General features: G+C 53.2%; 1 protein-coding gene across 3 annotated transcripts in view; it reads right to left on the reverse strand.

The window, feature by feature from the left end:
- Positions 1–25,191, reverse strand: part of DFNB31 (deafness, autosomal recessive 31) — a 79,608-nt gene that overhangs the window by 13,374 nt on the left and 41,043 nt on the right. For all 3 annotated transcript variants that reach the window (XM_014952299.1, XM_014952298.1, XM_014952300.1), the window contains exons 3-8: positions 22,338–22,463; positions 9,920–10,122; positions 9,481–9,517; positions 7,354–7,566; positions 6,806–7,018; positions 5,097–5,129 (exon numbers count right to left, since the gene is read on the reverse strand). In XM_014952299.1, the coding sequence (XP_014807785.1) occupies positions 5,097–5,129; positions 6,806–7,018; positions 7,354–7,566; positions 9,481–9,517; positions 9,920–10,122; positions 22,338–22,463 (825 nt within the window). The remainder of the gene's footprint in view (positions 1–5,096; positions 5,130–6,805; positions 7,019–7,353; positions 7,567–9,480; positions 9,518–9,919; positions 10,123–22,337; positions 22,464–25,191) is intronic.

Raw genomic sequence — 25,191 nt, forward strand, 5'->3', positions numbered from 1 at the left:
GTGCCAAGAACATGGGAACCCATGGGATGTCTATGCCTGTCCTGGAGGGGGGTCAGAGGACATCTGGGAGCTGGAGCAGCTCTGTAATGGGGGGCACAGGTGAGGAAGATGTCACCCTGTTTCTCTGCTCTCCCTCTGGGGACATAGAAATCATCTGCCAAAGAGGCTGCAGGCTCTTGAGCCTGAGATTCACTTTCCAGAGCAAGGAACAGCTCAGTGCCATCCTCTTCAGACTTATATTCCTTGTGAAACAGAGACCCAAGGCAGTCAGGGGTCAGTAACTCAGCTGGGTGACCACACAGGTCCTGCAACAATCCTGCAGCTTCAGGGAGCTAGGAGTGAGTCAGCGCCTGTGGAATCAGGCCCTGGGAGGAGAAGGCACCTTTGGACGGCAGCGTCTTTGCTAGGAGGCAGCGGAGAAGAAAAATAAAATCAAGAGGGATTTCAGTTCCTTAATCCTAACAATGAGGGCTGGGCAGGAGGCAGGGATGAAGGAAATGCTAGACTGCCTTGCTTGGGAGCAATTAGAAACTTCTACTGCTCTGACCAGACAAGTTGCATCTGATTATTGCAGTTCACAGTTAACCTCTGCTTTGCAGGACTTCTCTTGAGATCCAAGATTTACAAGAGGTGATGGTGACACTTGGGCAGACACACATCATCTGTGGGGAGCACCATCAAACACAGCTTTACCTCATCTCCGAGTGTCCTTCAAGCATCCCGCAATGGAGTTATTTTTCACATGGCAGGTTCTGATCAGCCTCATACGGCTGATTTTTGGTGTAAGTTCACCCAAGAACCCATGGAGAGCTGAAGGGACAGGGGGCCTGGTCTGGTATCACTGCCTTTGGTCAAAAAGCCCAAGAAATCTGTGTCCCACAGTTCAGGGTGGCTGAGATAGACTCACCCTGGGAACACTCCAGCTTTCCTCTTCTGGATAAGTGTCGTTCCCAGAGGAAGGTGGATTTTGGGTCAGGTTCCCAGCTACCAGAGCTCCTCCCCACCAAAGCAGTGCTAGAAACTCTCAGCTTCACCACTGCTGTGTGTGATCAACCCTCTGAGGAGGAGGAGGGAACATTCTCCGCACCACGGAGCTGCTCTGCAGGGCACAAACCTGCAGCTCTCCTCAGCCTCCTCCCAACCAAGAGCTCTGTTATCATGGAATCACAGAACTGTCAGAGTTGGAAGGGACCTCTAGAGCCCATCCAGTCCAACTCCCCTGCCAAAGCAGGGCTGCCCAGAGCACAGCACTCAGGAGCAGCCAGGTGGGGCTTGAAGATCTCCAGAGAAGGGGACTCCACACCCTCCCTGGGAAGCCTCTGCCAGGGCTCTGCCACCCTCACCCCAAACAACTTCTTCCTCACATTGCAGTGGAACTTCCCATGGTCCAGCTTGTGCCCGTTGCCCCTCGTCCTGTCACTGGGAACCACTGGAAAGAGCCCGGCTCCATCCTCCTTCAACCCACACTTTAGACACTTGGAAGCATGAAGAAGGTCTCCCCTCAGCCTTCTCTTCTCCAGGCTCAAGAGCCCCAGTTCTCTCAGCCTTTCCTCAGCAGGGAGATGCTCCAATCCCTCCATCATCTCTGGTGCCCTACGCTGGACTCTCTCCAGCAGTTCCCTGTCTCTCTGGAACTGGGGAGCCCAGCACTGGAGGCAGGATTCCAGTTGTGGCCTCCCCAGTGCAGAGCAGAGGGGGAGTAATTAACCTCACAGCTCCAAATGAGTCCCTTATTTTCCAGTTACTGCTAACGAGAGCTTTGCAGAGCTACTCAGCCTGACTCCTCCCGCAGGGTTTACATTTTGAACGACTGCTCCAGTCTGAGAATAAGCCCAGCTTTCCTCCTCTCTCCCCGTCCCTCTCCCACCCCACAAGGCATCCATAGGGCTGGAGGAGCCCCAGAGCCCCCCAGCCCTGCCCCAGCCTGATCATGGACCTCTCTGACATCAGGGTGACACAATGGGTGGCCATGGGGTGGCTTCACTCTGTCCCCATGGCCCAAGAGGATCGTGCCAAGAACATGGGAACCCATGGGATGTCTATGCCTGTCCTGGAGGGGGGTCAGAGGACATCTGGGAGCTGGAGCAGCTCTGTAATGGGGGGCACAGGTGAGGAAGATGTCACCCTGTTTCTCTGCTCTCCCTCTGGGGACACAGAGATCATCTGCCAAAGAGGCTGCAGGCTCTTGAGCCTGAGATTCACTTTCCAGAGCAAGGAACAGCTCAGTGCCATCCTCTTCAGACTTATATTCCTTGTGAAACAGAGACCCAAGGCAGTCAGGGGTCAGTAACTCAGCTGGGTGACCACACAGGTCCTGCAACAATCCTGCAGCTTCAGGGAGCTAGGAGTGAGTCAGCGCCTGTGGAATCAGGCCCTGGGAGGAGAAGGCACCTTTGGACGGCAGCGTCTTTGCTAGGAGGCAGCGGAGAAGAAAAATAAAATCAAGAGGGATTTCAGTTCCTTAATCCTAACAATGAGGGCTGGGCAGGAGGCAGGGATGAAGGAAATGCTAGACTGCCTTGCTTGGGAGCAATTAGAAACTTCTACTGCTCTGACCAGACAAGTTGCATCTGATTATTGCAGTTCACAGTTAACCTCTGCTTTGCAGGACTTCTCTTGAGATCCAAGATTTACAAGAGGTGATGGTGACACTTGGGCAGACACACATCATCTGTGGGGAGCACCATCAAACACAGCTTTACCTCATCTCCGAGTGTCCTTCAAGCATCCCGCAATGGAGTTATTTTTCACATGGCAGGTTCTGATCAGCCTCATAGGGGTGATTTTTGGTGTAAGTTCACCCAAGAACCCATGGAGAGCTGAAGGGACAGGGGGCCTGGTCTGGTATCACTGCCTTTGGTCAAAAAGCCCAAGAAATCTGTGTCCCACAGTTCAGGGTGGCTGAGATAGACTCACCCTGGGAACACTCCAGCTTTCCTCTTCTGGATAAGTGTCGTTCCCAGAGGAAGGTGGATTTTGGGTCAGGTTCCCAGCTACCAGAGCTCCTCCCCACCAAAGCAGTGCTAGAAACTCTCAGCTTCACCACTGCTGTGTGTGATCAACCCTCTGAGGAGGAGGAGGGAACATTCTCCGCACCACGGAGCTGCTCTGCAGGGCACAAACCTGCAGCTCTCCTCAGCCTCCTCCCAACCAAGAGCTCTGTTATCATGGAATCACAGAACTGTCAGAGTTGGAAGGGACCTCTAGAGCCCATCCAGTCCAACTCCCCTGCCAAAGCAGGGCTGCCCAGAGCACAGCACTCAGGAGCAGCCAGGTGGGGCTTGAAGATCTCCAGAGAAGGGGACTCCACACCCTCCCTGGGAAGCCTCTGCCAGGGCTCTGCCACCCTCACCCCAAACAACTTCTTCCTCACATTGCAGTGGAACTTCCCATGGTCCAGCTTGTGCCCGTTGCCCCTCGTCCTGTCACTGGGAACCACTGGAAAGAGTCCGGCTCCATCCTCCTTCAACCCACCCTTTAGACACTTGGAAGCATGAAGAAGGTCTCCCCTCAGCCTTCTCTTCTCCAGGCTCAAGAGCCCCAGCTCTCTCAGCCTTTCCTCAGCAGGGAGATGCTCCAATCCCTCCATCATCTCTGGTGCCCTACGCTGGACTCTCTCCAGCAGTTCCCTGTCTCTCTGGAACTGGGGAGCCCAGCACTGGAGGCAGGATTCCAGTGGTGGCCTCCCCAGTGCAGAGCAGAGGGGGAGAATGACCTCCCTCCACCTCCTGGCCACACTCTGCCCTACGCAGCCCAGGATCCCATTGGCCTCTTGGCCACAAGGACACATTGGTGGCCCATGGAGAGTTTACTGGCCACCAGAACCCCCAGATCCTTCTCCTCAGAACTGCTTTCCAGCTCTCCCTGCATCCATGTCTACGCTCCTTAAACTCTGTGTGAGGACTTCTCCAAGGCTGAACACACGTAACACGAGTGCTCTGACTCCTCCTGCCCTGCAGGTTTTTGCAGACTGTAAGGACAATTCTCCCCCATCCCCTGAGGATCCCTGATGGGATGTGACCAGCCTACTGGTATTTAGCCAGGGTGCCCGTAAGACAGCACAGCAGCAGGAAGAGGCAACAAGGCAGGAAGGGCAGTCTGGGGTCCATCAGGCATCAAAGCTGCTGGTCCTTCTAAAAACCCAGTATGAGCAGCACCCAGGGCTTTAGTGCAAACAGGAGACTCTGGTACCAACTGGGTTTGGTTCCAGGCTGAGTCTTTTCCTTCTGCTGCAAGGGAAAGGGACTCCAGATCCAACCCCAGGGGAAGAAAAGGCAGAGAGGCATCAAAGCTGCTGGTCCTTCTAAAAACCCAGTATGAGCAGCACCCAGGGCTTTAGTGCAAACAGGAGACTCTGGTACCAACTGGGTTTGGTTCCAGGCTGAGTCTTTTCCTGCGCTGCAGGATAAAGGGACTCCGGATCCAACCCCAGGGGAAGAAAAGGCAGAGACGGCTGACAGCCCCTACCTCCATCAGGTCTATCAGCCACAGGAGTCGCTCCTGGGGACGTGCGAGGGGAAAAGCAGATTCAAACAAGCACAAAAGCGAAAAGGTAACGTCAGGGAGGCTGCGGAACAAACCAGCAAGAGAAGCAAATCCCACCACAATGCATCCCTCCCCCCCCACAACCCACCCTGAGGAACCCAGCACCCAGGGCTGGATGGGAAGGGTGAAACCAGCCCCTGCTGCTGGGGAGGGTGACAACAGTGGGGGCAAACAGTTTGGGAGCTCTGCCCCTCTCCTCTCTCTCCTGCCAGCTGAGATAAGCTGATGCTCTTTGCTTTCAGTGGTGACAACCATCTCAAGTGTTAGTGTTCCCACCACCCACGGCAGAGCTCAGAGGGGTGGCATGTTCTCATGCCCATGGAGAGAGGTGACACGCTGCCAAGGACAACCTGTAGTGCGACTGAGGGATATGTGTTCAGGAAAAAAGCTCTTAAAACAGTGGTGGATGGGTGAAAAGAGGTGGCTGTTCACGTGGTGGAGTTGCAGGCTGGCCCCTGGGTGGTTTGTCCCCCCACTTCTTCCCTCCCTCCCACCCCACACCTGTCCACACGCCCCCCCCAAACCCTCTCCCATGGCCACCCCGCCCCTACCTCCATCAGGTCTATCAGCCACAGGAGTCGCTCCTGGGGACGTGCGAGGGGAAAAGCAGATTCAAACAAGCACAAAAGCGAAAAGGTAACGTCAGGGAGGCTGCGGAACAAACCAGCAAGAGAAGCAAATCCCACCACAATGCATCCCTCCCCCCCCACAACCCACCCTGAGGAACCCAGCACCCAGGGCTGGATGGGAAGGGTGAAACCAGCCCCTGCTGCTGGGGAGGGTGACAACAGTGGGGGCAAACAGTTTGGGAGCTCTGCCCCTCTCCTCTCTCTCCTGCCAGCTGAGATAAGCTGATGCTCTTTGCTTTCAGTGGTGACAACCATCTCAAGTGTTAGTGTTCCCACCACCCACGGCAGAGCTCAGAGGGGTGGCATGTTCTCATGCCCATGGAGAGAGGTGACACGCTGCCAAGGACAACCTGTAGTGCGACTGAGGGATATGTGTTCAGGAAAAAAGCTCTTAAAACAGTGGTGTCCACTCCCTCCTCTACGCCAGAACAGCACCCTGACCTCTGGGCTCGTGTGCCATGGTGGGGTTGGGCCACCACTCACACACCAGGCCAAGCAGCAACACTTGGCACGTGGTGTCACGGAGCAGGAGGGAGAAAACGAGGGACCCGAAGCAAAGGCACAGCCCCAGGCACGGGGATGGCATGGGAAGAGGGTGCCACGCTCAGCACACAACCCCTGGCAGACTTTTGTTAGTCCTCAGAAACTTCAGCAAGGCTTTCTTGGCAGGCCTTCGGAGAGTAGAGCAAAACTCACTGGGTTTATCCTCACCCAAAAAGGATCTCCCCGTAATCCATCCTGAAGGGAGCAGATGGCTTTCCTACGGGCTGTTTGTGAAGTCATGGGGACAAAAGCACAGCTCTGATGCTCTGAACCTCTCCGAGGCCTCTTGGAAGGCTGGAGCACGCTGTGCAGGGAGGAACAGCCCCCAGGAACACCCCCCTGTTGGCTGTTGCCTGGACCCTCCACAGCACAACCCCACTCGCCCTGGCCGGGGGCTCCTTTCCTTGCTGTCAAACTTGCAGAAAAGCCCATTGTCATCCCTTCTTTTCATCAAGGTTTTTAATTTCCAAGGTTGCTAATGCATTTACGATGAAAGGCATTTTACGGCCGGGAAATTAATTTCGGGATTGTGCGCCTGCACACTCCGAGGTGATTAGGATAACTTAATTAGGCGGTGCGTGCGACGAAGGCCCGGGCAGAGAGACGTGGGAGGGAGTGCTGCAGCTTAACGCTGGGACAGGATGGAGCTGGTCTGGCCACTGTGGTCCCCAGTGGGACAGGGAACAGGAGTCTTTAAGGATGTGATTTAAAAGCAACTACCAGAGCTGGGGAACAGCAGCCACAAGTCACTGAGATTTTTGCATGGATGGAGCTCCTGTGGCCCGGTGGAGGCCCTGGAAGGGAGGCAGATGTCCTCCTTCCCCATGCAGATGAGAGCAGCATCTCAATTTTGGGGCACAGAGATACCAAGCAGGAGTCACTGCATCACCTCATTGCACCTACAAATCATGCTACTGCAGGAAAAAGTAAAAAGCTTAGAGGGAATCCATGGGGGAAGCATGGATTAAGGGAACCCTCAGCCTGAGCAGGGTTTCCTGTGGGGTGAAATGCTTTTCTAGCACTCCAGGGAAAGGAGTTTGTCTTGGGGCTGCTGCTGAAAGACAAAGGAAGAGCCAGGAGGGACTCACCCGGGCCGAGCTGACGGTGGTGGCGGTGAAGTGACTGCTGGAGGAGGAGACGGTGTCGCTGTAGGACATCATAGAGTAGGAGTCGGTGCCGACGCCAGGCCCCGAGGGCTGTCGGGCCTTCATGGACTCGATCTCTCTCTTCAGCACCAGGTTGTCGAAGCGGTCGAGGTCTTGCGGGGAGATGACGCCCCGCACCTCTGAAAGCAGTGAGAACTGGGCCAGGCAGACAGACAACCAAAGAGAGGTTGGAGCACGACCATACTCCTGGGTAGGTGAAGACCCATCCTCCCACACTGTTCCTCAGTGGTAACGAGATGTACCAGTGGGTAACACATGAGGAGGTTGGGTCCTAAACTTTACCAGAAGCTCCTCTGGCACCGAAGACCAGCCTGTATCCCCCATCATGTCCTACATCTACATTTTGCTTTCACCCCCTCACCCTTGACGCTGAGCAGATAACCTTGGAGGCACCGAGCCACATGGTGACAATGGCTCTGCTCAGTCCACCAGGTACCAGAAACTGTCCCTGACCTTGGTGGGAGCCTCACCTTAGCATGTGTGTTGAGAAGCTCGAAGAGCGCCATGACCAGAGCGTCCACGGAGATGTTGCCTTCCTTATACTCATCAAGATAGTAGCCCATGGTCGCCCGCTCCTGTTCGTTCAGCAGGTGCCGTGCCTGTTCCTCCAGCATGACCCGGGTCTGGTTCACCATGGTGCTCAGTGTCACCTGCGAGCCGGCCAGGCCCCGGTAAAACACGGGCTGCAGAAGAAGACAGGAGATAGGTTTTGGCCTGGGATGCTGGCCTGTATCAGGAACAGCGTGGTGAGTAGGACTCGGGAGGTGATCATCCCCCTGTACTGGGCACTGGCGAGGTCCCACCTCAAGGGCTAGGTCCAGTTTTGGGCCCCTCACCACAAAAAAGACATCGAGGGGCTGGAGCGGGTCCAGAAAAGGGCAACGGAGCTGGTGAGGGGTCTGGAGAACAAGTCTCCTGAGGAGAGGCTGAGGGAGCTGGGGGTGTTCAGCCTGGAGAAGAGGAGGCTGAGGGGAGACCTTCTTGCTCTCTCCAACTCCCTGAAAGGAGGGGGTAGCCAGGGGGGGTCGGTCTCTTCTCCCAAGGAACAGGCCATGGGACAAGAGGGAATGGCCTCAAGTTGTGCCAGGGGAGGTTCAGATTGGAGATTGGGAAAAATGTCTACACGGAAAGGGTTATGAAGCCTTGGACTGGGCTGCCCAGGGAAGGGGTTGAGGCACCGTCCCTGGAGGGATTCAAAAGATGGGTTGACATAGTGCTTAGAGACATGGGTCAGTGATGGGTTATTTTGTTTTTATCAGAATTAGGTTGATGGTTGGACTGGACGATCTTAAAGGTCCCTTCCAACCCAGACAATTCTATGATTCTATGAATGAGCTGCTGAAAGGAGGGAAGCCACCCCTCTGCTGAGACAGCTGGGAAACACAGGCAGGATCAAGAATTGTCCCCTTGCCCCTGGCTCTGCCCACCAGCCCACACTGCTCTCACCCAACTACCTGTGGCCAAGCTGGGAAGTGGGACTGGAAGGGGGGTGCCCAGAAGGACCAGAGGCAGTCACCCCCAAGGACTGACCGTCACGGCTGCTCCCTCAGTGTCACTACTTGGCTGAGTAACTCCAGAGCCATGAGATTACGTGGCACCAGTTGAATAAATAAAGCAGCTTCCCAGCTCTGCTGAGCCTTCATGGATGCTGCCCCTTGACCAGTTATTGATTTAACAGCAGCCTGTGTTGCCTCCTGGCAGCCCTGGGGGCACTGGGGCCATCCAGAAGCTTCCCATCTTTACAGAAGCTTCCCATGATGTGTAAAAGGCACTTTCACCCCCGCTGCAAACTGGAAGCAGATCCTGGTGAAGAAAGAGCTGCTGGCAACCAGAGGACTCCCATGGAGAGACGTGTCTGGCTGCAGATGAAAGGCTTTTTTCTTTGAGAGGGATTTCTAAGAGGAGGTCCTTGCTGTTCCCCTCCCAGGCAGTGCTGGCACAGGGATATGGAGCCAGGAGAGAGCCTGACTATCCCGGAGACAGAGGAGTTGAGGCTGGGGAGCATGTTTTGCCAGCAAACAGCTCAAAGCCTTTATCAGCCAGAGCCACCTGTGAAACCTCCCTGCTTCATTTCCATTTAAAAGAAACAGGCTTTGCCAAGAGGCGTTAGGAGAAGACAGGCTGGCACAGAGACAGTCCCAGCAGTGGGTGAAGTCCCTGTCACTGGTGTGCTGGAGAAGGCTGGCTCAGCTCTGCTCCGGGGTGGGAAAGATCCCAGGAGCCATTAGGGCTGACAGCCACCACGTGGAAGGTGTCACGGTCACCTCTGCAGGGTGGAAGGAGCCCCCATGGTCCTTGCCCGTGTGTGATCATTGCCCCTTGGCCATCCACGTGATCATTTCCAGGCTGCGAGGAACCAGATGTGCTGACCCACCAGCGGCACAGGAGAGGGGACACCCAGTGTGTGACTGGTTGTAGGAACATAGCTGGCAACGTGAGATGGGGAGGGGAAGGGCTAGAGCCAGATAAAACCTCATAAAACTAACATCCTTTTTATAATCAGGAGCACAAAGCCCTCCCTCCCATGGAAAATAAGAGACAATAACGGTGATTTTTTTTTCCCCCCCAAGGCATCAGGAAGGTCTGGTATCTCTTACCCTGGCTGTGGCCTCCGCAGCATGGTTGCCCACTGCCCTGCGAGAAGGGAGAAGATCAGTTAGCACCCAGCAGCACGTGCCCATCACTCATCACCGGAGGCCCAGCACGAGATCTCTTACGTTCTCTCCTCTCTGTGCCTGGAGGCTAAAAGCTTCTGGCCTGAGAGGACAAGGAAAGGGCAGCAGCACATTGTCCAGACCTGACCCACCTCACAAACCAGAGATGCTGTCTTCTAAGCACCAGATATGGAGGCCACATGGCCAAGAACGCAGTGTGCCCCCATTGACAGGTTGCCCACGCGCATCTCAGAGCATCAGGTTGCCACCATGTCATGTAGCAGGGCTCTGCACCCACCCTGGGTGACTGCGTCCACCAGCCAGGAGCTCTGAGCTGACAGATGGACACAAGGAGCTCACAAGAGGTCCACCAAGCACGTACCCTGGGGAGTTGACGAGGGTGTCTCCGATCTGGGAGCTCGCTATCCACCTGGTCTCATCCACGGTGGTGCGGGCATGGGGCAGCCTCCCGATGTCCTTCACCGTCATGATGAGGTGGCGGGAAGACTTGAGGAGCTTCACCGCCTCGTCATGGGGGATGCTGAGGAAGCTCCTGCCGTTCACCTCCAGGATCTGGTCTCCGACCTGCGGAGTGAGGATGGGGTGAGCTGGCAGGCGCTGGGGGCTTTCCTGTTGGGAATATATTGCCTTCTCCCACCAGGGAAAGGCTACTCAGTCTAACCCACCACCAAACCAGGGACACAGCAATTGGAGGGACCAAGAATAACAAGGGAGAGGGACCAAGCACTGGTGGCTGGAGCTCAAGCACTCAAGCCAACAACCAGTAAAGGATCAGGCTGAGGAGCCTGTTTAGGATCCCAAGTCAGACCAGTCTGCCCAGTCCCTTCCATTAACCAGATTTTCCAACCAACTCGGTTAGAAATGAGCCCCAGAGCATATCAAGGTTTCCAGCCCCAGTCCCTCCTGCTGATCTGGGAGGCCAGGAACCATCTGTGGAAGCCTCCAACCTCTGGATCTCTGTGTGGAGCGGGGAGGGTTCAACTCGAGTGTCTCACCACCGCCTCCAGCTCTCTGTAAAGTCTGCGATCAGGGACAGCTGGACTTCATCTCCCTTCTCCTCCCATTTCCTCCCCAGCTGCTCCTGAAAGCTTTCAGTTTATGGCCAGGCCTTTGCTGTCATCAGGAGCTTCCCTGACAGCCTGGCCATGTTCAAGACACAGCATTCATCTGGCATTTCCCCTTTCATCCCAGGTCCTCTTCCTCTTTGCTTCCAGGGCATTTGGTGCTACTCCTCCTCACTCCCGTATCCCAGTTCACCCTGTTTCTGATAAACCACCTCTTTGAAACTTCTCTTTCATATCTTTGCTTAACCATGGGTTTCTCTTCAGCTCTGTCAAAACACAGTCTTAATCTCTTCACGCTGCAGTGCAAGCAGAATGAGACACTCCTTTAAATAACCCACCTCCATCTCGGAGGAAGAAGAGGAGAGAAGAGGGAGGGGGTGGAATTTCTAAGTCTAAGACAACAACTTGGAGTCAACGTGATCCTTTCAGCCCAGTCCCTCTCATTCTGCTGGGTTAAGGAAGCCTCAGAGGGCTTGGGATTGATTCTCCAGACTCTGACTCCAGTGAGAAGCCACCACTAACCACTGCCAAGTGGTGGGCTGGGACTCTGCTGTCACCCAAGTTTCCCCCAGTGCTACCCAGAACCCTGCTGGGGTGAAAGTGGACGTCAGGAGGACCACCAGAAAAATCTCAGAGCTCAGCATAAAGCCCGAGAGATCCATCTGCTGCTCCAGCAAGGAAGGGAAGCAGTTGCTGATCCGAGGAAATAGCAGGTGACCCACAAATCACAGCACAGTCCCTGCACTTGGACATTTTATGCTGTTTTATGCTACAGCCGTGCTGAAGATTCCAAAAGCAGAGGCTCACAGCTTGCACCAGCTGCTCTCCAGGCACAGCACTGCCAGATGAGACGGAGGAAGGCTGGGGGCTTCAGTAGGACTGATGGACAAATCCAGGCACCAATACTGCTTGGGAGGAGAATGGCTTGAGAGCAGCCAGGAGGAGAAGGACTTGGGGGTGTTGGTGGATGAGAAGCTCAACATGAGCCAGCAACGTGCTCTGGCAGCCCAGAAAGCCAACCCCATCCTGGGCTTCACCCCCATCCCCGTGGCCAGCAGGGCGAGGGGGGGGGATTCTGCCCCTCTGCTCCGCTCTGGGGAGACCCCCCTGAGGTGCTGCCTCCAGCTCTGGGGCCACCAAGAGCAGAAGGACATGGAGCTGTTGGAGTGGGGCCAGAGGGGGCCACGGAGATGCTGGGAGGGCTGGAGAACCTCTGCTGTGGGGACAGGCTGAGAGAGTTGGGGGGGTTCAGCCTGGAGAAGAGAAGGCTCCGGGGAGACCTTAGAGCCCCTTCCAGTCCCTAAAGGGGCTCCAGGAGAGATGGGGAGGGACTCTTGGTCAGGGAGGGGAGGCATAGGACGAAGGGGAAGGGTTTGACACCAAAAGAGGGGAGATGGAGATGAGATGTGGGGAAGAACTTCTTTGCTGTGAGGGTGGTGAGAGCCTGGCTCAGGTTGCCCGGAGAAGCTGTGGCTGCCCCATCCCTGGATCCATTCTCCTCCCAACCGCAAAACCAAGCCAGGATGAAACTCTTGGAACCTGGAGAACCTCTTGGACCCATGGTCCACACAGAGAGGCTGCAAAGCACTGGGGACTCCCCTTCGTGCAGCTGAAGACTGTCAAAGCGTTAGCTGATCCACACAAGGCTTTCCAGGATGGTTCTTCCCATCCAGCTCAGCTCTCACATGTCCCCCCCCTCCCTCCACTTGTCCCACAGCAGCCATCTGGCTCAGTTAATGGATGTGACAAACTCACAGCTGCTTCTTGCAGGGTTGGCTTTCAGCTGGTTCAGCCTCTCATCCCACTCTCCACACGACTACAGGATCAGGCAGCCGCTGTGGGGTGGCAGGAAGCCCCAGGACTGTCCTGGACTGGTGGGTGGCCACCATGACAGCTGAGAGGTGGAATGGCCTCAGAGCAGCACAAAGCTCCAGGAGCACTTCTGGAGTGCCTCCAGCCTGCTTTCCAGGGGAGGGCAGAAGAAACCCCCCAAATCCACTGCATGGAGCTTGTACAATCGGTATCACTCAGGATATTTAAGGGATTACAGAGACAGAGCTTCCACGTGCCAGAGGAACGGCAGCTTCCCTCCCTGGCCATAGAGGGTCATATATGGAGACCTTTGTGCTCCTCTGGAGTCACAAAAATAGATGCAGAGGGAGAGATGGCACAGGATCTCCCTGAGAAGCAATAAAGAGATGAAAAGGAAAGGGAGAACCTGTTATTGAACATCCAAAAGGTGGGGAAGAAGATCCTAAGATGCCTTCACCAGCAGGGTGAGAGCAAGCCCAGGAGGGAGTCCAGATGTACCAGCAACACTCAACTATTTGGGTTAGTTCAGAGTAGAGGTGTCAGGAGGGGCTGGTAAAGGTGCTTTGAAGAACCAGGCAGGACTTTGCAACCGGCTGAGGTGGAACTGACGCCTCTTGAATATGGACACAGGTAAAAAACTATCAACAACAGCTCAGGGTGCAGCTGTGATTGGAGAATGACCCAGAAAACATGCCCATTTTCCCAAATGATGGGAAACCATGGTTAAGAAACAAATCAAGAATAGCTCAAACTAGTTTAATGGCAATATCCAAGCGAACGTGTGACCTTGCTGTGAGCGCGTGTCCCTGGGTACGGCTCTGCCTGCCCAGCAAGGAGACACAGAGAGAAAAGTTGTAGAGAAGGGAAAGAGAAATGATTAGTGGCAGATGAAGGTGCCTGCGAAAGGACAGATCGAAAAGATTAGGCCTGTTAAATTTAGAGAGGACATAATGTGTAGGGAGCTTGATGGAGCTCTACAAAACAATGCTGGCAATAATGATAAAGCCAGAGAAGGGCTCCTGTTTACCCTTCCCTCTGATGCAAGGACAGAGGATGCTCAGTGAGGCTGCAAGGACTCTCTGAGTGGCGTCAACAGGAGAAAAGGACCTGGAGGAAAAGCAGCTCAGATGCAGCAGAGCTCAGCTCTGCATCCAGCTCCATCCAGTGACCTTCAGCAGATTTGCCTCATTCTTTTGGGGACAGTTCCTTCCCCTGTGACAAACTGAGGGGCTGGTGGACAGCAAGGGCTGCGGCAGCACCGGAGAGCCCAGTCCCCACCAACACCACTGCCAGGGCACCTGAGTTTTGTCCTCACGTGGGGCAGCTGATGCCCTCTGCCTTACACCTTAATGCCCTACGCCTTAAAAGCCCTTCATAACCGCTGTTAACGAGGCAGCGGCACAGCTAATGAGGCAAAGAGATGCTGTAGGTAAGAGATAAACCCAGAGTCCTACAGCAAGCCAAGAAGAGAGCCGATTCCTTCAAGCTGGGCTGATGCAAACCTGCAGCTTGAAGGGAAGAGGGAGGAGAAGACAGACACATTGCAAGGGCCACCGCGAGGCCCGTGTTGGCCCAGGCCAGGTCCTGCAGCACTATCTTCTGCTTTGGCTCCAGTAGGATGGTCAAAGGTCCTGCAAACAGAGCCCTCTGCTCTTGGCTGGCTTTCTGACTCCTTCTGGCTCCTCTGACTTTCCCTATGGAAGGCCAGCAGACTTGGCAGGTCAGGAGCAGGGGATGGTGGCCCTTTGCAGGGCTGGTTGGAGGGGAGGAGCACAGAGATGAGCTGTGTCAGGGTGGGACACTCACACCAAGCCCAGCGGGCTGCGCAGCACAGATGGGTTGCCAAAAACCACGTACCAGGGATGTGAGACTTCCCTGGTTTGAAAGGCAGATCAGCCTGGAGCCAACCTCAGCTCTGCACAGAGAGAGCCAGGGGCAGCCAGCTCCACCTCAGCTCATCCATGGAGACCAGGAAACCAGGAGGGAGGGAGCCCAGGGGAAGGCAAAACGACACAAACGACCACATTCCCCACCCTCAGACTCCACAAATATCTCAGGTTCCCCTGGAGCTTTGTCAGCTTCGAGCAACAATTGAGAAATTGCTGACCACCAATGGACCAGGGGAGGAGAACTCCACAAGTGCCTCAAGTGCCAAGAGAAACACACATTCAGGTGCAATGAGCATCATCTCTCAGGTCTTTCCAATTCACTGGGCAATTCCCCCCACAGTGGATTGAGCTGCTAAAATGAGGAGCACCGGGCTCACTGCAGCACCGAAACAATGAAAATCCAAATTTGATTAGATAGTTTTATTGCAATTATGAATCTTTAATAGTTTTCCATATCAGGGATTAAACTTTCATGATTTTTTTGTGCAAGACAGCTATACAGATTTAATAACCTTCCTTTAGTTTCTCCTTTCAGGGGTGGACCAAGATGAACCTGGCAAGCCCTCGCAATCCCGGGGAGACCAGGGGGGCCCTGGACAAGCTACATCTGTCCTTCATCTCTGCCTCAACATTTATTCAAAGTCCTTTATGGCTTTCTGATCTCTTGTGCTTCATCAGTAGAGTTCCCAGCACAAGCCCACCTCTATCTGGTGCTGCTGGAATATTAACACCGGGTGAGAACAACCAGCCACAAAATACTCAGATAATTTTGAGCACCTCATGCAGGGGGGGGAAAAAAAAGACCTTGCAAAAATAATTGCTGGTGAAGGGCAGATAAGGGAATCGTTGCAAAGCCCAAATGCCTGTAGATCAGCCTATCTTGATGATAGGCTGCTATTAGAGCTAGAAAGAATTTTTTACTAATTAACATAGATAATAATTATTTTTTTTCCCCTCAAAAATGTCAAGGACAACTGGGAAGGTATCAAAAGACTGCAGAAGAACCATATCTTAAAACAAACGTTGGCCCTGGCACATTATTTGCTGTATGCAGAGCTCCAAACCAGCACAGAATAAAAGAAGCAATAAGAAGACACAAAAACATTATAATAAAACACAGGAAAACTATTATCCTGTATTTCAGGAACAGGTTTTCAGCTGGGCTCAGCTAATGGTGGGTGGACACAAGAGGACCTGCTGAGTGCCTGACCACTTCGAAAATGGGATTATTCTCATTTTTAAGGGAAAAATCAACCCTGAAGCACAGGGGCTGAACACAACATGCAAAAGGGGAGAGATTGCAGGCAAGAAGCAGAAATAACACACCTCCAGGAGGGGCTTGGAGTCCTTCTGTTTCTGGAGACAGAGAGAATAACATGGGGAAAGGGAGGTGCAGTCAAGAGAAACTTAATGGGCTCAAGACAAGGGTTCTAAGCACCTAAAGTCTCTTAAAAATAATCAAAATTGACTTCGGGAGAAATTTAGTTACACAGACAGAAAAATAGGTTTGAGATTTTAAACATGAATTAATGTTAAACGACACCAAATTGAGCTGGGAATAAGAGGGCTAACAGGATGCCAAATGGTTTGGCAGCAGCACTAGTCTTATTTAATGCCACTAATGTGCTAGAAGAGAGGTTAAATTACACTCGTGGACACCCCTAAAGTAGAAGGAGTCTCTCTCTAGCACAAATAATTACCAAAAGCAGACCTTAGGAAATTACAAATATGGGCAGGAAAAAGCATGAATCGATTTGGAAAGGGTCAAATTAAGACTCAGAGAAAAATAAGAAGGTACTCAGCCTCCCCAGGAGGGAAACGGGTCGGGGCAGATGATCCATGTCCAACAAGGCCAACGCAGGCTGTTGGAAGGATGAGAGACAGCTCTGGGAGCCGGGCAAGGGAACAGAGGTTCCAAGTGCTGTCAGAAAACATGTTCTTTTCCCCAACCACCTTGCATTACAAATACGAGGAACAAATCCAGGCTGGAAATGAAAGCATGCAAGGAGAGGAGATGGGCTCCTGGGGTAGGCAGTGGTTTGGGCACTGCTGTGGGGAGGTTTCTGGTGGCCTCCCAGAAGAGAAGCAATTTAAGCACCGTCTGTACCATAAACGTGACATTGTTGGGAGGATCAACTTCAGGGCTACAAAGATGCTCAAGGGAACGGAGCATCTCTCTGATGAGGAAAGGCTGAGAGCCCTGGGGCTGTTCAGCTGGAGAAGAGAAGGCTGAGAGGGGACCTCATCAGTGCTGAGCAATATCCAAAGAGTGGGTGGCAAGAGGATGAGGTCAGTCTTTTCTCAGTGGTGCCCAGGGACAGGACAAGAGGAAATGGGCACAAACTTGAAGATAAGAAGTTCCATCTAAACATGAGGAGGAACTTCTTTCCTGTGAGGGTGGCAGAGCCCTGGCAGAGGCTGCCCAGGGAGGTGGTGGAGTCTGCTTCTCTGGAGACATTCAAACCCACCTGGACACGTTCCTGTGGGACCTGCTCTGGGTGACCCTGCTCTGACAGAAGGTTGGACTAGATGATCTCCAGAGGTCCCTTCCAACCCCATAGCATTCTGTGATTGTGTGACCCCTCCACACTGCCTCCAGTGGAAAGGGTACATCTTGCGTACACAACCACGCACCTCCTCGTTGAATTTCTCCCTTACAGCTATTCCCCAGACTCTGAGGCAGCGACAAGGTTCTTTTTTTAATCTTCCCCTTTTTCAGCATCTTTGTTTATGTGCAGACTTCAAAATACAAGCCATTTTTCAAGAGGCAGCTTCATACTGCCATTGATGACGTAAAATCATTCACCTCTTCCTATTTACAGTCTCTTTTTGTCTGTATATGGATATACATGGATCCTGTAGCCTCTTTTTACCCCAGCCTTTGCGCTGGGAACTCAATATTGAGTTGTTTGTTCAAAGAGAGCTACCTGAAATTTGCTATTTCTGATGTAAAGGTCAAGGAGATGGGGAAAAAAAAATATAATGTTGGCTTAAAAAAAATATCCTGACAAAATACACCATCAGAAAAAAACGAATGAGGAAGAAATCAGGATGAGGAGAGCCACAAACATCAGCACAAGGAGCTCAGCTCCTGGATGGCATCGCTGCGAATGTCATGAAGGAGGCAAGAAGGACAGAACCCGAGAGCAAACAAGACTCCTCACCTTCCTCCTCTGCAGCCCTCTGCTAACCCTTTTCCAGCCCAAGAGCTTCCATCAAGGCAGCTTATTTTAAAACAGGCCCAAAGAACGTATCGTCAGAAGTTTCATGAATGAATAAACATAAACAAGTCCAAGGCCAAGAGTATGAATAATTCATTATGGACTGGCTGCAGCCATCCAGCCTGTTCTGTGCTGGTTCCTGCAGAGCGCTCTGCCTCGTGGCTGGGAAGCTGGAGGGAGCAGCACAAGAGTCCCTGCACCAGCAGGGCCAGGTCCCCTCTGGGACCCACTTCTCGGGACCACAGCCTCCATTTCTGCAACCAGAGAAAGCCAGTTTAGCTTCTGGGCCGGAGAGAAACTTCCTTGGTTTTGGCTGGCTTTCAATATCGTGGTGTTTGCCCTTTAAGCAAAATTCAAGGGAAATGGAAAACATGTTATTATAACATTCAAAAATTCTCATTTGGTGCCACAGATGCAAGAAGGTTTTCCTTAAAAATGTCTGGGCAGAATCCACTCGAACAACTCTGGTAACAAATTCAGTGAAAGCAGCAAAACCCCCAGAGGGAACCACCACCTGGGAAGGCAGCGGGAACCTTCCCATCGACCAAGGTTGGGTTGAGCCCACGTGGAACAAACCCACAATTTTTCTATTTTAGAGAGAAACAAATTATCTGGAAATCACATTTACCCATCAGTTCTTCCCTCCTGGTGGTATGACATCCCTTCCACCAGCACCTGGAGCAGTGTAGGGGATGCAATCTACACCCGACCGCGTCTAACAGCGGAACGTAAAAGGCCCTTCTTTATCTCCAAACCTCCAAGAAGCTCTCAATTTCTGGCCTGCAGCGTACACAAATCAGGGCGGGAAGTGTCTGTGCGTATCTGAAATCACATAAAGCCTGACATTCAGAAAAGCATCGGCCTGTTGGCACACACAAATCAGCTCCTAGAAAACACAAGAGCAAGGAGAGAGGTGTAAAGAATCTATAAGCAAAGGCTCCTGTGTGTAAATATTGTCCCAAGACTTGGGACCTTGCTTGGAAGGGACACAGAGGAGCAGCACACACCACTCCATAGGCATCACCTACAGCGTGCACCAGGACAGGTTGGGGGCTGACCTGCTGGAGAGCAGCTCTGAGGAGAAAGCACTGCGAGTCCTGGCGGACAATAGGATGAGCATGAGCCAGCAATGTGTCCTGGTGGCCACAAAGGCCAACAGCATCCTGGGGGGCATCAAGAAGAGCGTGGCCAGCAGGTGGAGGGAGGTCATCCTGCCCCTCTGCTCTGCCCTGGGGAGTCAAGAAGGCCAACGGCATCCTGGAGGGCATCAAGAAGAGCGTGGCAATGAAGGACTGGAGCATCTCTGTTGAGGAAAGGCTGAGGGACCTGGGGCTGTTCAGCCTGGAGAAGAGCAGACTGAGAGGGAACCTCATCAGTGCTGAGCAAGGTGTCAAGAGGATGGGCTCAAGCTCCCCCAAGGGAGCTGAAGGGCAGGTGTCAAGAGGATGTGGTCAAGCTCTTCTCAGCAGTGCCTGGTGACAGGACAAGGGGCAACGGGCACAAACTGGAACACAGGAAATTCCATCTGAACATGAGGAGGAACTTCTTTCCTTTGAGGGTGGCAGAGCCCTGGAAGAGGCTGCCCAGGGAGGTGGTGGAGTCTCCTTCTCTGGATTCATTCAAACCCCACCTGGACATGTTTCTGTCCAACCTGCTCTGGATGACAGCGCTCTGGCAGGAGGTTGGACGAGATGATCTTCGAAGCTCCCTTCCAAACCCTAAAATTCCATGGTTCTGTGATTAATTTCTTGCCTTCCTGGCAGGCACGAAACGAGAGGTGGAGGGATAAAGCCCTGTGTTACGCTGCTGTCTCCCTTCTAAACCCTACAATTCTATCATTCTGCCATTAATTTCTTGCCTTCCTGGCAGGCACGAAACGAGAGGTGGAGGGTTAAAGCCCTGTGTTACGCTGCTGTGACTTCTCCTGCGTGTAGGAGTTTGCAGCGTGGCATTAGCTGCGCTGAGCTCCCCGGAGGGGGCACGGAACAAAGAAAAGCAGCAATTTTCCCCCGTGCAGCGAAGAGAGGGATTTGGAGCAAGACGGAAGCACTAAATATGAAAAATACAGAAAGAACCTTAGGGAAACAGTGCAACTTCTTTTTCTTTTCCTGTCTTTAATTTTTCAGGCTTCTGGTGTTTATGAGAACTCTAAGGAAGGGGTCATCCCCCTGTACTGGGCACTGGTGAGACCCCACCTCGAGGGCTGGGTCCAGTTTTGGAGCCCTCACCACAAAAAAGACATTGAGGGGCTGGAGTGGGTCCAGAGAAGGGCAACGGAGCTGGGGAGGGGTCTGGAGCACAAGTCTCCTGAGGAGAGGCTGAGGGAGCTGGGGGTGTTCAGCCTGGAGAAAAGGAGGCTGAGGGGAGACCTTCTGGCTCTCTCCAACTCCCTGAAAGGAGGGTGTAGCCAGGGGGGGTCGGTCTCTTCTCCCAAGGAACAGGCCATGGGACAAGAAGAAATGGCCTCAAGTTGCACCAGGGGAGGTTTAGACTGGATATTAGGAAATATTTCTTCATCAAAGGGGTTGTCAAGCCTTGGAATAGGCTGCCCAGGGCAGTGGTGAGTCACCATCCTTGGAGGTATTTCAAAGGCGGGTAGATGTGGTGCTGAGGGACATGGGTCAGTGGTGGTTTGGGCAGTGTTGGGCTGATGGCTGGACTTGGTGATCTTATAGGTCCTTTCCAATCCAGATGACTCTATGACACTCTGGGACGGACTCTGACACTCCGGCACAGGGTCAGCAGGCACTGGGGACAAACAGGCTGGCTTCAGATGGGTTCACTTGTGTGACACCCAGGGCAGCTCGAGCCAGTCTCTCTCCTTCCAGCTCCATGAGGCAGAAAGAAACTGTCCTGTGCTGTGTACCCTGGCTGGGTGTGCAGGCAGAGTGACTGCGAGGTGGCCAGCCCAGTAACGTACACACTGGGAGAGAAGGATGGTCTGCAGGATGTCCTCACCAGCAGCTCTCACTTCTGACTGCCCTGAAGCCATCTCCCTGAGATGCTCCCACAGCTCCTCATCCCTAGTGCCTAAGTGACCCTCTCACACGGCAGGGTCCAAAACCCAATTTTCTGGGGACAAAGACAGAGATTAAGGCTCGGACTGATCCAAATCTCCAAGTTCAGCATTTTTCATTCCGTGTCAAAAAGAATCAGCAGAAAGAAACAGGAGCCTGCAGCAGACAATTAAGTTCAGAAGGGCTTGCATTACCCCTACAAAGGTCTCCTTATCCATAAAGGGAACCCTGGTGACCTCAGTGCCCGGTTAGATGCAACATTTTGTGCCAGAGCAAGTTGAGGGGACAGGATTGCATTTGTCCCAGCCCAAATCCCAGCCCTTCCCACCAGACTGTCCACTCACTTCATGCTACCAGCTTTTCCAGATTTAAGTGATGTTATGGGGCCACCAGAGCAAAGCTGAAGGCTTAGCCCTGACCTCTCTGGGGCTGATCAAGGGAGAAACATATCACTTCACAAGACAGAGAGGGGATCAGGGCAGATTACCCCTCGATCCTCAGCAGCCCAGCATCATTTCAGGGGATTGAGAGAACGTTATGGAGTTCAACATCCATCGATTCTTGCCTGACACAAGGAGCAGGGAAAGCACTGTCTCTCAGAGCCCACGAGATTGCACAGAAGGAAGCAAAGTGGGCACGATGTGATTGAAGGGAGAAAAAAAATGGAGAGAAAGAAAAAACACCAAGAAAGAACCCCTGAGTGATGAAGTAAAACACTACAACCTGGGAAGTTTGAGTCTCAAACATGCCCCATCCATCAGCAGCACAGAGATGCTGCACCCAAAGTCCAACAGCTCCCTTTTCAACTTATTTTGCTGGTGTATGTCCTAGAAAGTATACAATTTTCACCCTAAATGCCCCCTTCCAGGAACAGCTGAGGTCCCAGGCTGTCCCATCCTGTTCTGAAAGCTGGTGCAGCAGGAAGGATGGAGGAGTTGGAGGTGATGTGCATGCATGTGTACACAGTGGGATGAAACAGATCCCGCTTTACAAGAGGTCTGCAGCAAAACTGTAGGACTCTGGACCAGTCCATCCTCAGAAGGGCTCAGCCAACCCACAGAGCATCCTTCAGGAGCCCGTTTGACTTTGGAGGGAGCCTGACGCAGCTGGAGGTCACACCAAATTAGGCTGCTGACGGATCAGATCTTCTCTAGCCCTGAGGGTGATTCTGCTGCTTCTGATTGTTAAGACATGGTCCTTACCGGTGCCAACACTGCAGGAGGAAACCAGCACACACCTGCTTCCACCGCAGCAAGCCTGGCCTCCCCTCACCGCCGCAGCTAAACACATTCCCTGCAGGCAGCCTACAAGCACCTTGTGCGAAAGACGAGCTCCCAACATAATGAGTTTGGATGCAAGATGCAGGAAGAGGGCACAGGACCAGGAGCTTTAATGGAAAACTCTTCTCTGCCAGCTCAGGGAGGTGAGAGTGACTTTCTTCACCTGCCAGGTCTAGGCTGCACTCTCAGATACCTAGACCAAAAATGTCCCCCAGGCTATCTCAAGGAGGGAAAATTAGGCAGAAGGCAAGTACAACCTACTCCAGAAGCTGTAAGGCTGCGTTTCTCTCTGCACAACAACCTTGCTCCCTCTAGGTTTAGTATCCAAAATGTCTAAAGAACCTGCCCTGAGAAGCCATCCCCAGAAATGCAATGCTCACCTCTCCACTGAGCCCCGCTTGGCTGGGGGCTGAGGGCAGGAACGTGCCAACATGGTCCTGCAGCCACAGCACGTGAAGCTCTACCTCCCCCCAGCCCACTCGGGGGTAACTCTTACCTTCAAGCCAGTGCTCTCTGCTTCAGAACCTTTATCCACACCAGTGATGTAGATGCCCAGGGAATATTCTGCCCCTCCTCGGATCATGAGGCCCAGGGACTTCCCTTCATTCAGGACCAGATTTACCTGCAGACGAAGAATCGCAGAATGGTTTGGGTTGGAAGAGACCTTAAAGAACCACCAGAGCTACCCCCCTGCCCTGGGCAGGGACACCTCCCACCACACCAGGTTGCTCCAAGCCCCATCCAGCCTGGCCTTGAACCCCTCCAGGGATGGGGCAGCCACAGCTTCTCTGGGCAACCTGGGCCAGGCTCTCACCACCCTCACAGGGAAAAATTTCTTCCCCACATCTCAGCTCAATCTCCCCTCTTCCAGTTTGAAGCCATTATCCCTCATCCTATCACAATCTGCCTTTGTAAAAAGTCCCTCCACAGCTTTCCTGTAGGTCCCCTTCAGGTACTGGAAGGGGCTCTAAGGTCTCCCCGGAGCCTTCTCTTCTCCAGGCTGAACCCCCCCAACTCTCTCAGCCTGTCCCCACAGCAGAGGGGCTCCAGCCCTCCCAGCATCTCCATGGGCCTGCTCCAACAGGTCCATGTCCTTCCTGCACTGAAGGATGTTTTTGTCTCTTCTTGTTTTTCAGTAATTTAGAGGCTCAAAGTGGAGTGAGAGGGCAGATCACGTTGAGAAGTTGTGGAAGTCTGACTCTTCCAAAGGAAAACTTGGAAGAAGAAAGGTGATGGAATGAGATCCAGGTGACAAATCCAGAAGTAAAGCACTGGCACGGAAGAAGGTAAATGCCTCAAGTGGAGCAAGTAATGTTATTTCAAGAGGGATCTGGGCCTCAAGAAAGGAGAGGCAGCTCAGCCAAGGGCTGAGAGATCATTCTGCAGGCTGGAGCTCACCTACAGTGACAGCCAGAGAAGGAACTGCCAGAGCTCTGCTGGGTCCTGCCCTTCTCCTGGCTGTTCTACAGACACCCAGCCTCCACTATTAGCAATTAAAACCATCGAACTAATAAAGCAATCAACGAGTTTCGCTCCAGTTTATGGCAAATCCCCTCAGGGTCCAGCCACAGCTGAAGGCCAGGCTGCTCAAGGCCACTGCACCTCCCCTGGCACCAGCTTCAGGTGACACAGGGTGACAAAGCAGCACCAAAGGGACCCTTCTTCTGTCCCTGTTCTGCAGCTCTCAGAAAGATGAGGAGCCAACCATGTGGGCAAAGAGAGAGGTAGGACACAATGCCCACAAGAGAGTTTGTCCCACCGTGTCCCTTGGCTGGAGAGGGCAGCTCAGTGGGACGGGGGAGACCGTGGGGAACACGAGCTCCATCCCATGGAGCTCAACTCCATGTCTCTGCCCTTCTTCTCTCCAGCGGTGACCAGGAGGGGCCACTCCAGGGACCCCCGGAGAGGGAACAGAGACAAACGACACAGAGGCATGTGCTGGAGCGGGGAAAGACCCCTCAGACCCCCACCAGCCCTGCCACAGTCCCCACAGCAGCCACTGCTCCATGCAGATGGCACCATAGCAGGACACCCCACCCCAGCACCCTGCCTGTCCAAGGCACAGGAGGCACCCAGGCCACCTCCACACAGCCTTATTATCTCTAATTAATAATGCTAGGACAGATTTCCCATCTCTTCTACCCAGAACACACACCGCAACAGATGCTTAATATTTTCCACAAACCCCTGAAGGGCTGAAGGACCTGAAGCAGCCCCTGGGCAGCTGGTTTTCCCCCCGAAATGCTGGCTCCAGGGCTGATTTTTGCAAGGAAGGACAAAAAGCTCTCAGCCAGCTTCCCATCTGCCTTCTCCCACCCTCTCCTATTCAGAGGGCCTGGCGATATATGGAATTTCAGGGGAGAATTTAGAGCAAAGGAGCCAGCCTGTGTTTAGCTCCCTTGAGGACTCTCAATTTAAAACTGCCCTTTGTTCACTCGCTGCACGACATTTTCTAAATGAATAACTCTGGGGTTTTGTTGGGTCCTTTTTTTTTTTTTTGCGCTTTTGTCCCAAGTTTTAAGTCAATTCCAGAGAAAAGCAGACAGCAGGAATAAAAACAAATGAGAAAAGTCAAAATGTGCTTCACACTGATAGACTCTTTGTGAAGGGCTTTATGGTTAAAACTCTTCGTTGCAGTCAAATCAAAAGCTTGCACATTTACCTGGGTGGAAAAGTCATTTCTAGCTTCGAGTCACTAATTAACCTGCCTTTCTAGAGGACGCAACATCACACGGGGAATTCAGAGAGGCTGGTATTGAAAACCCATTTTCTGTCTTGGTGGTGGTGCAGCAGCAGGACAGAAATCAGCAGCAGGAGAGTAATCTACCTAAGGATGATATACTGCAAAATTTCATACTTTAAGAAAGGGATCTGGACAGGCTGGATGGATGGGCCGAGGCCAATGGGATGAGGTTCAACAAGGCCAAGCACCGGGTCCTGCCCTTGGGTCACACCAACCCCATGGAGCACCACAGGATGGGGCAGAGTGGCTGGAGCTGCCCGGCAGAAAAGGACCTGGGGGTGTTGGTCAACTGTTGGCTGAAGATGAGCCAGCAGTGTGCCCAGGTGGCCAAGGAGGACACCAGCATCCTGGCCTGGATGAGGAACAGTGTGGGGAGTAGGACTCGGGAGGTGATGGTCCCCCCGTACTGGGCACTGGGGAGGCCCCACCTCAAGGGCTGGGTCCAGTTCTGGGCCCCTCACCACAAAAAAGACATCGAGGGGCTGGTGCGGGTCCAGAGAAGGGCAACTGAGCTGGGGAGGGGTCTGGAGCACAAGTCTGGTGAGGAGAGGCTGAGGGAGCTGGGGGTGTTCAGCCTGGAGAAAAGGAGGCTGAGGGGAGACCTTCT

The sequence above is a fragment of the Calidris pugnax genome, unplaced genomic scaffold (assembly GCF_001431845.1).
Source record: "Calidris pugnax isolate Ruff unplaced genomic scaffold, ASM143184v1 scaffold135, whole genome shotgun sequence".
In the NCBI taxonomy this organism is placed as follows: Eukaryota; Metazoa; Chordata; class Aves; order Charadriiformes; family Scolopacidae; genus Calidris; species Calidris pugnax.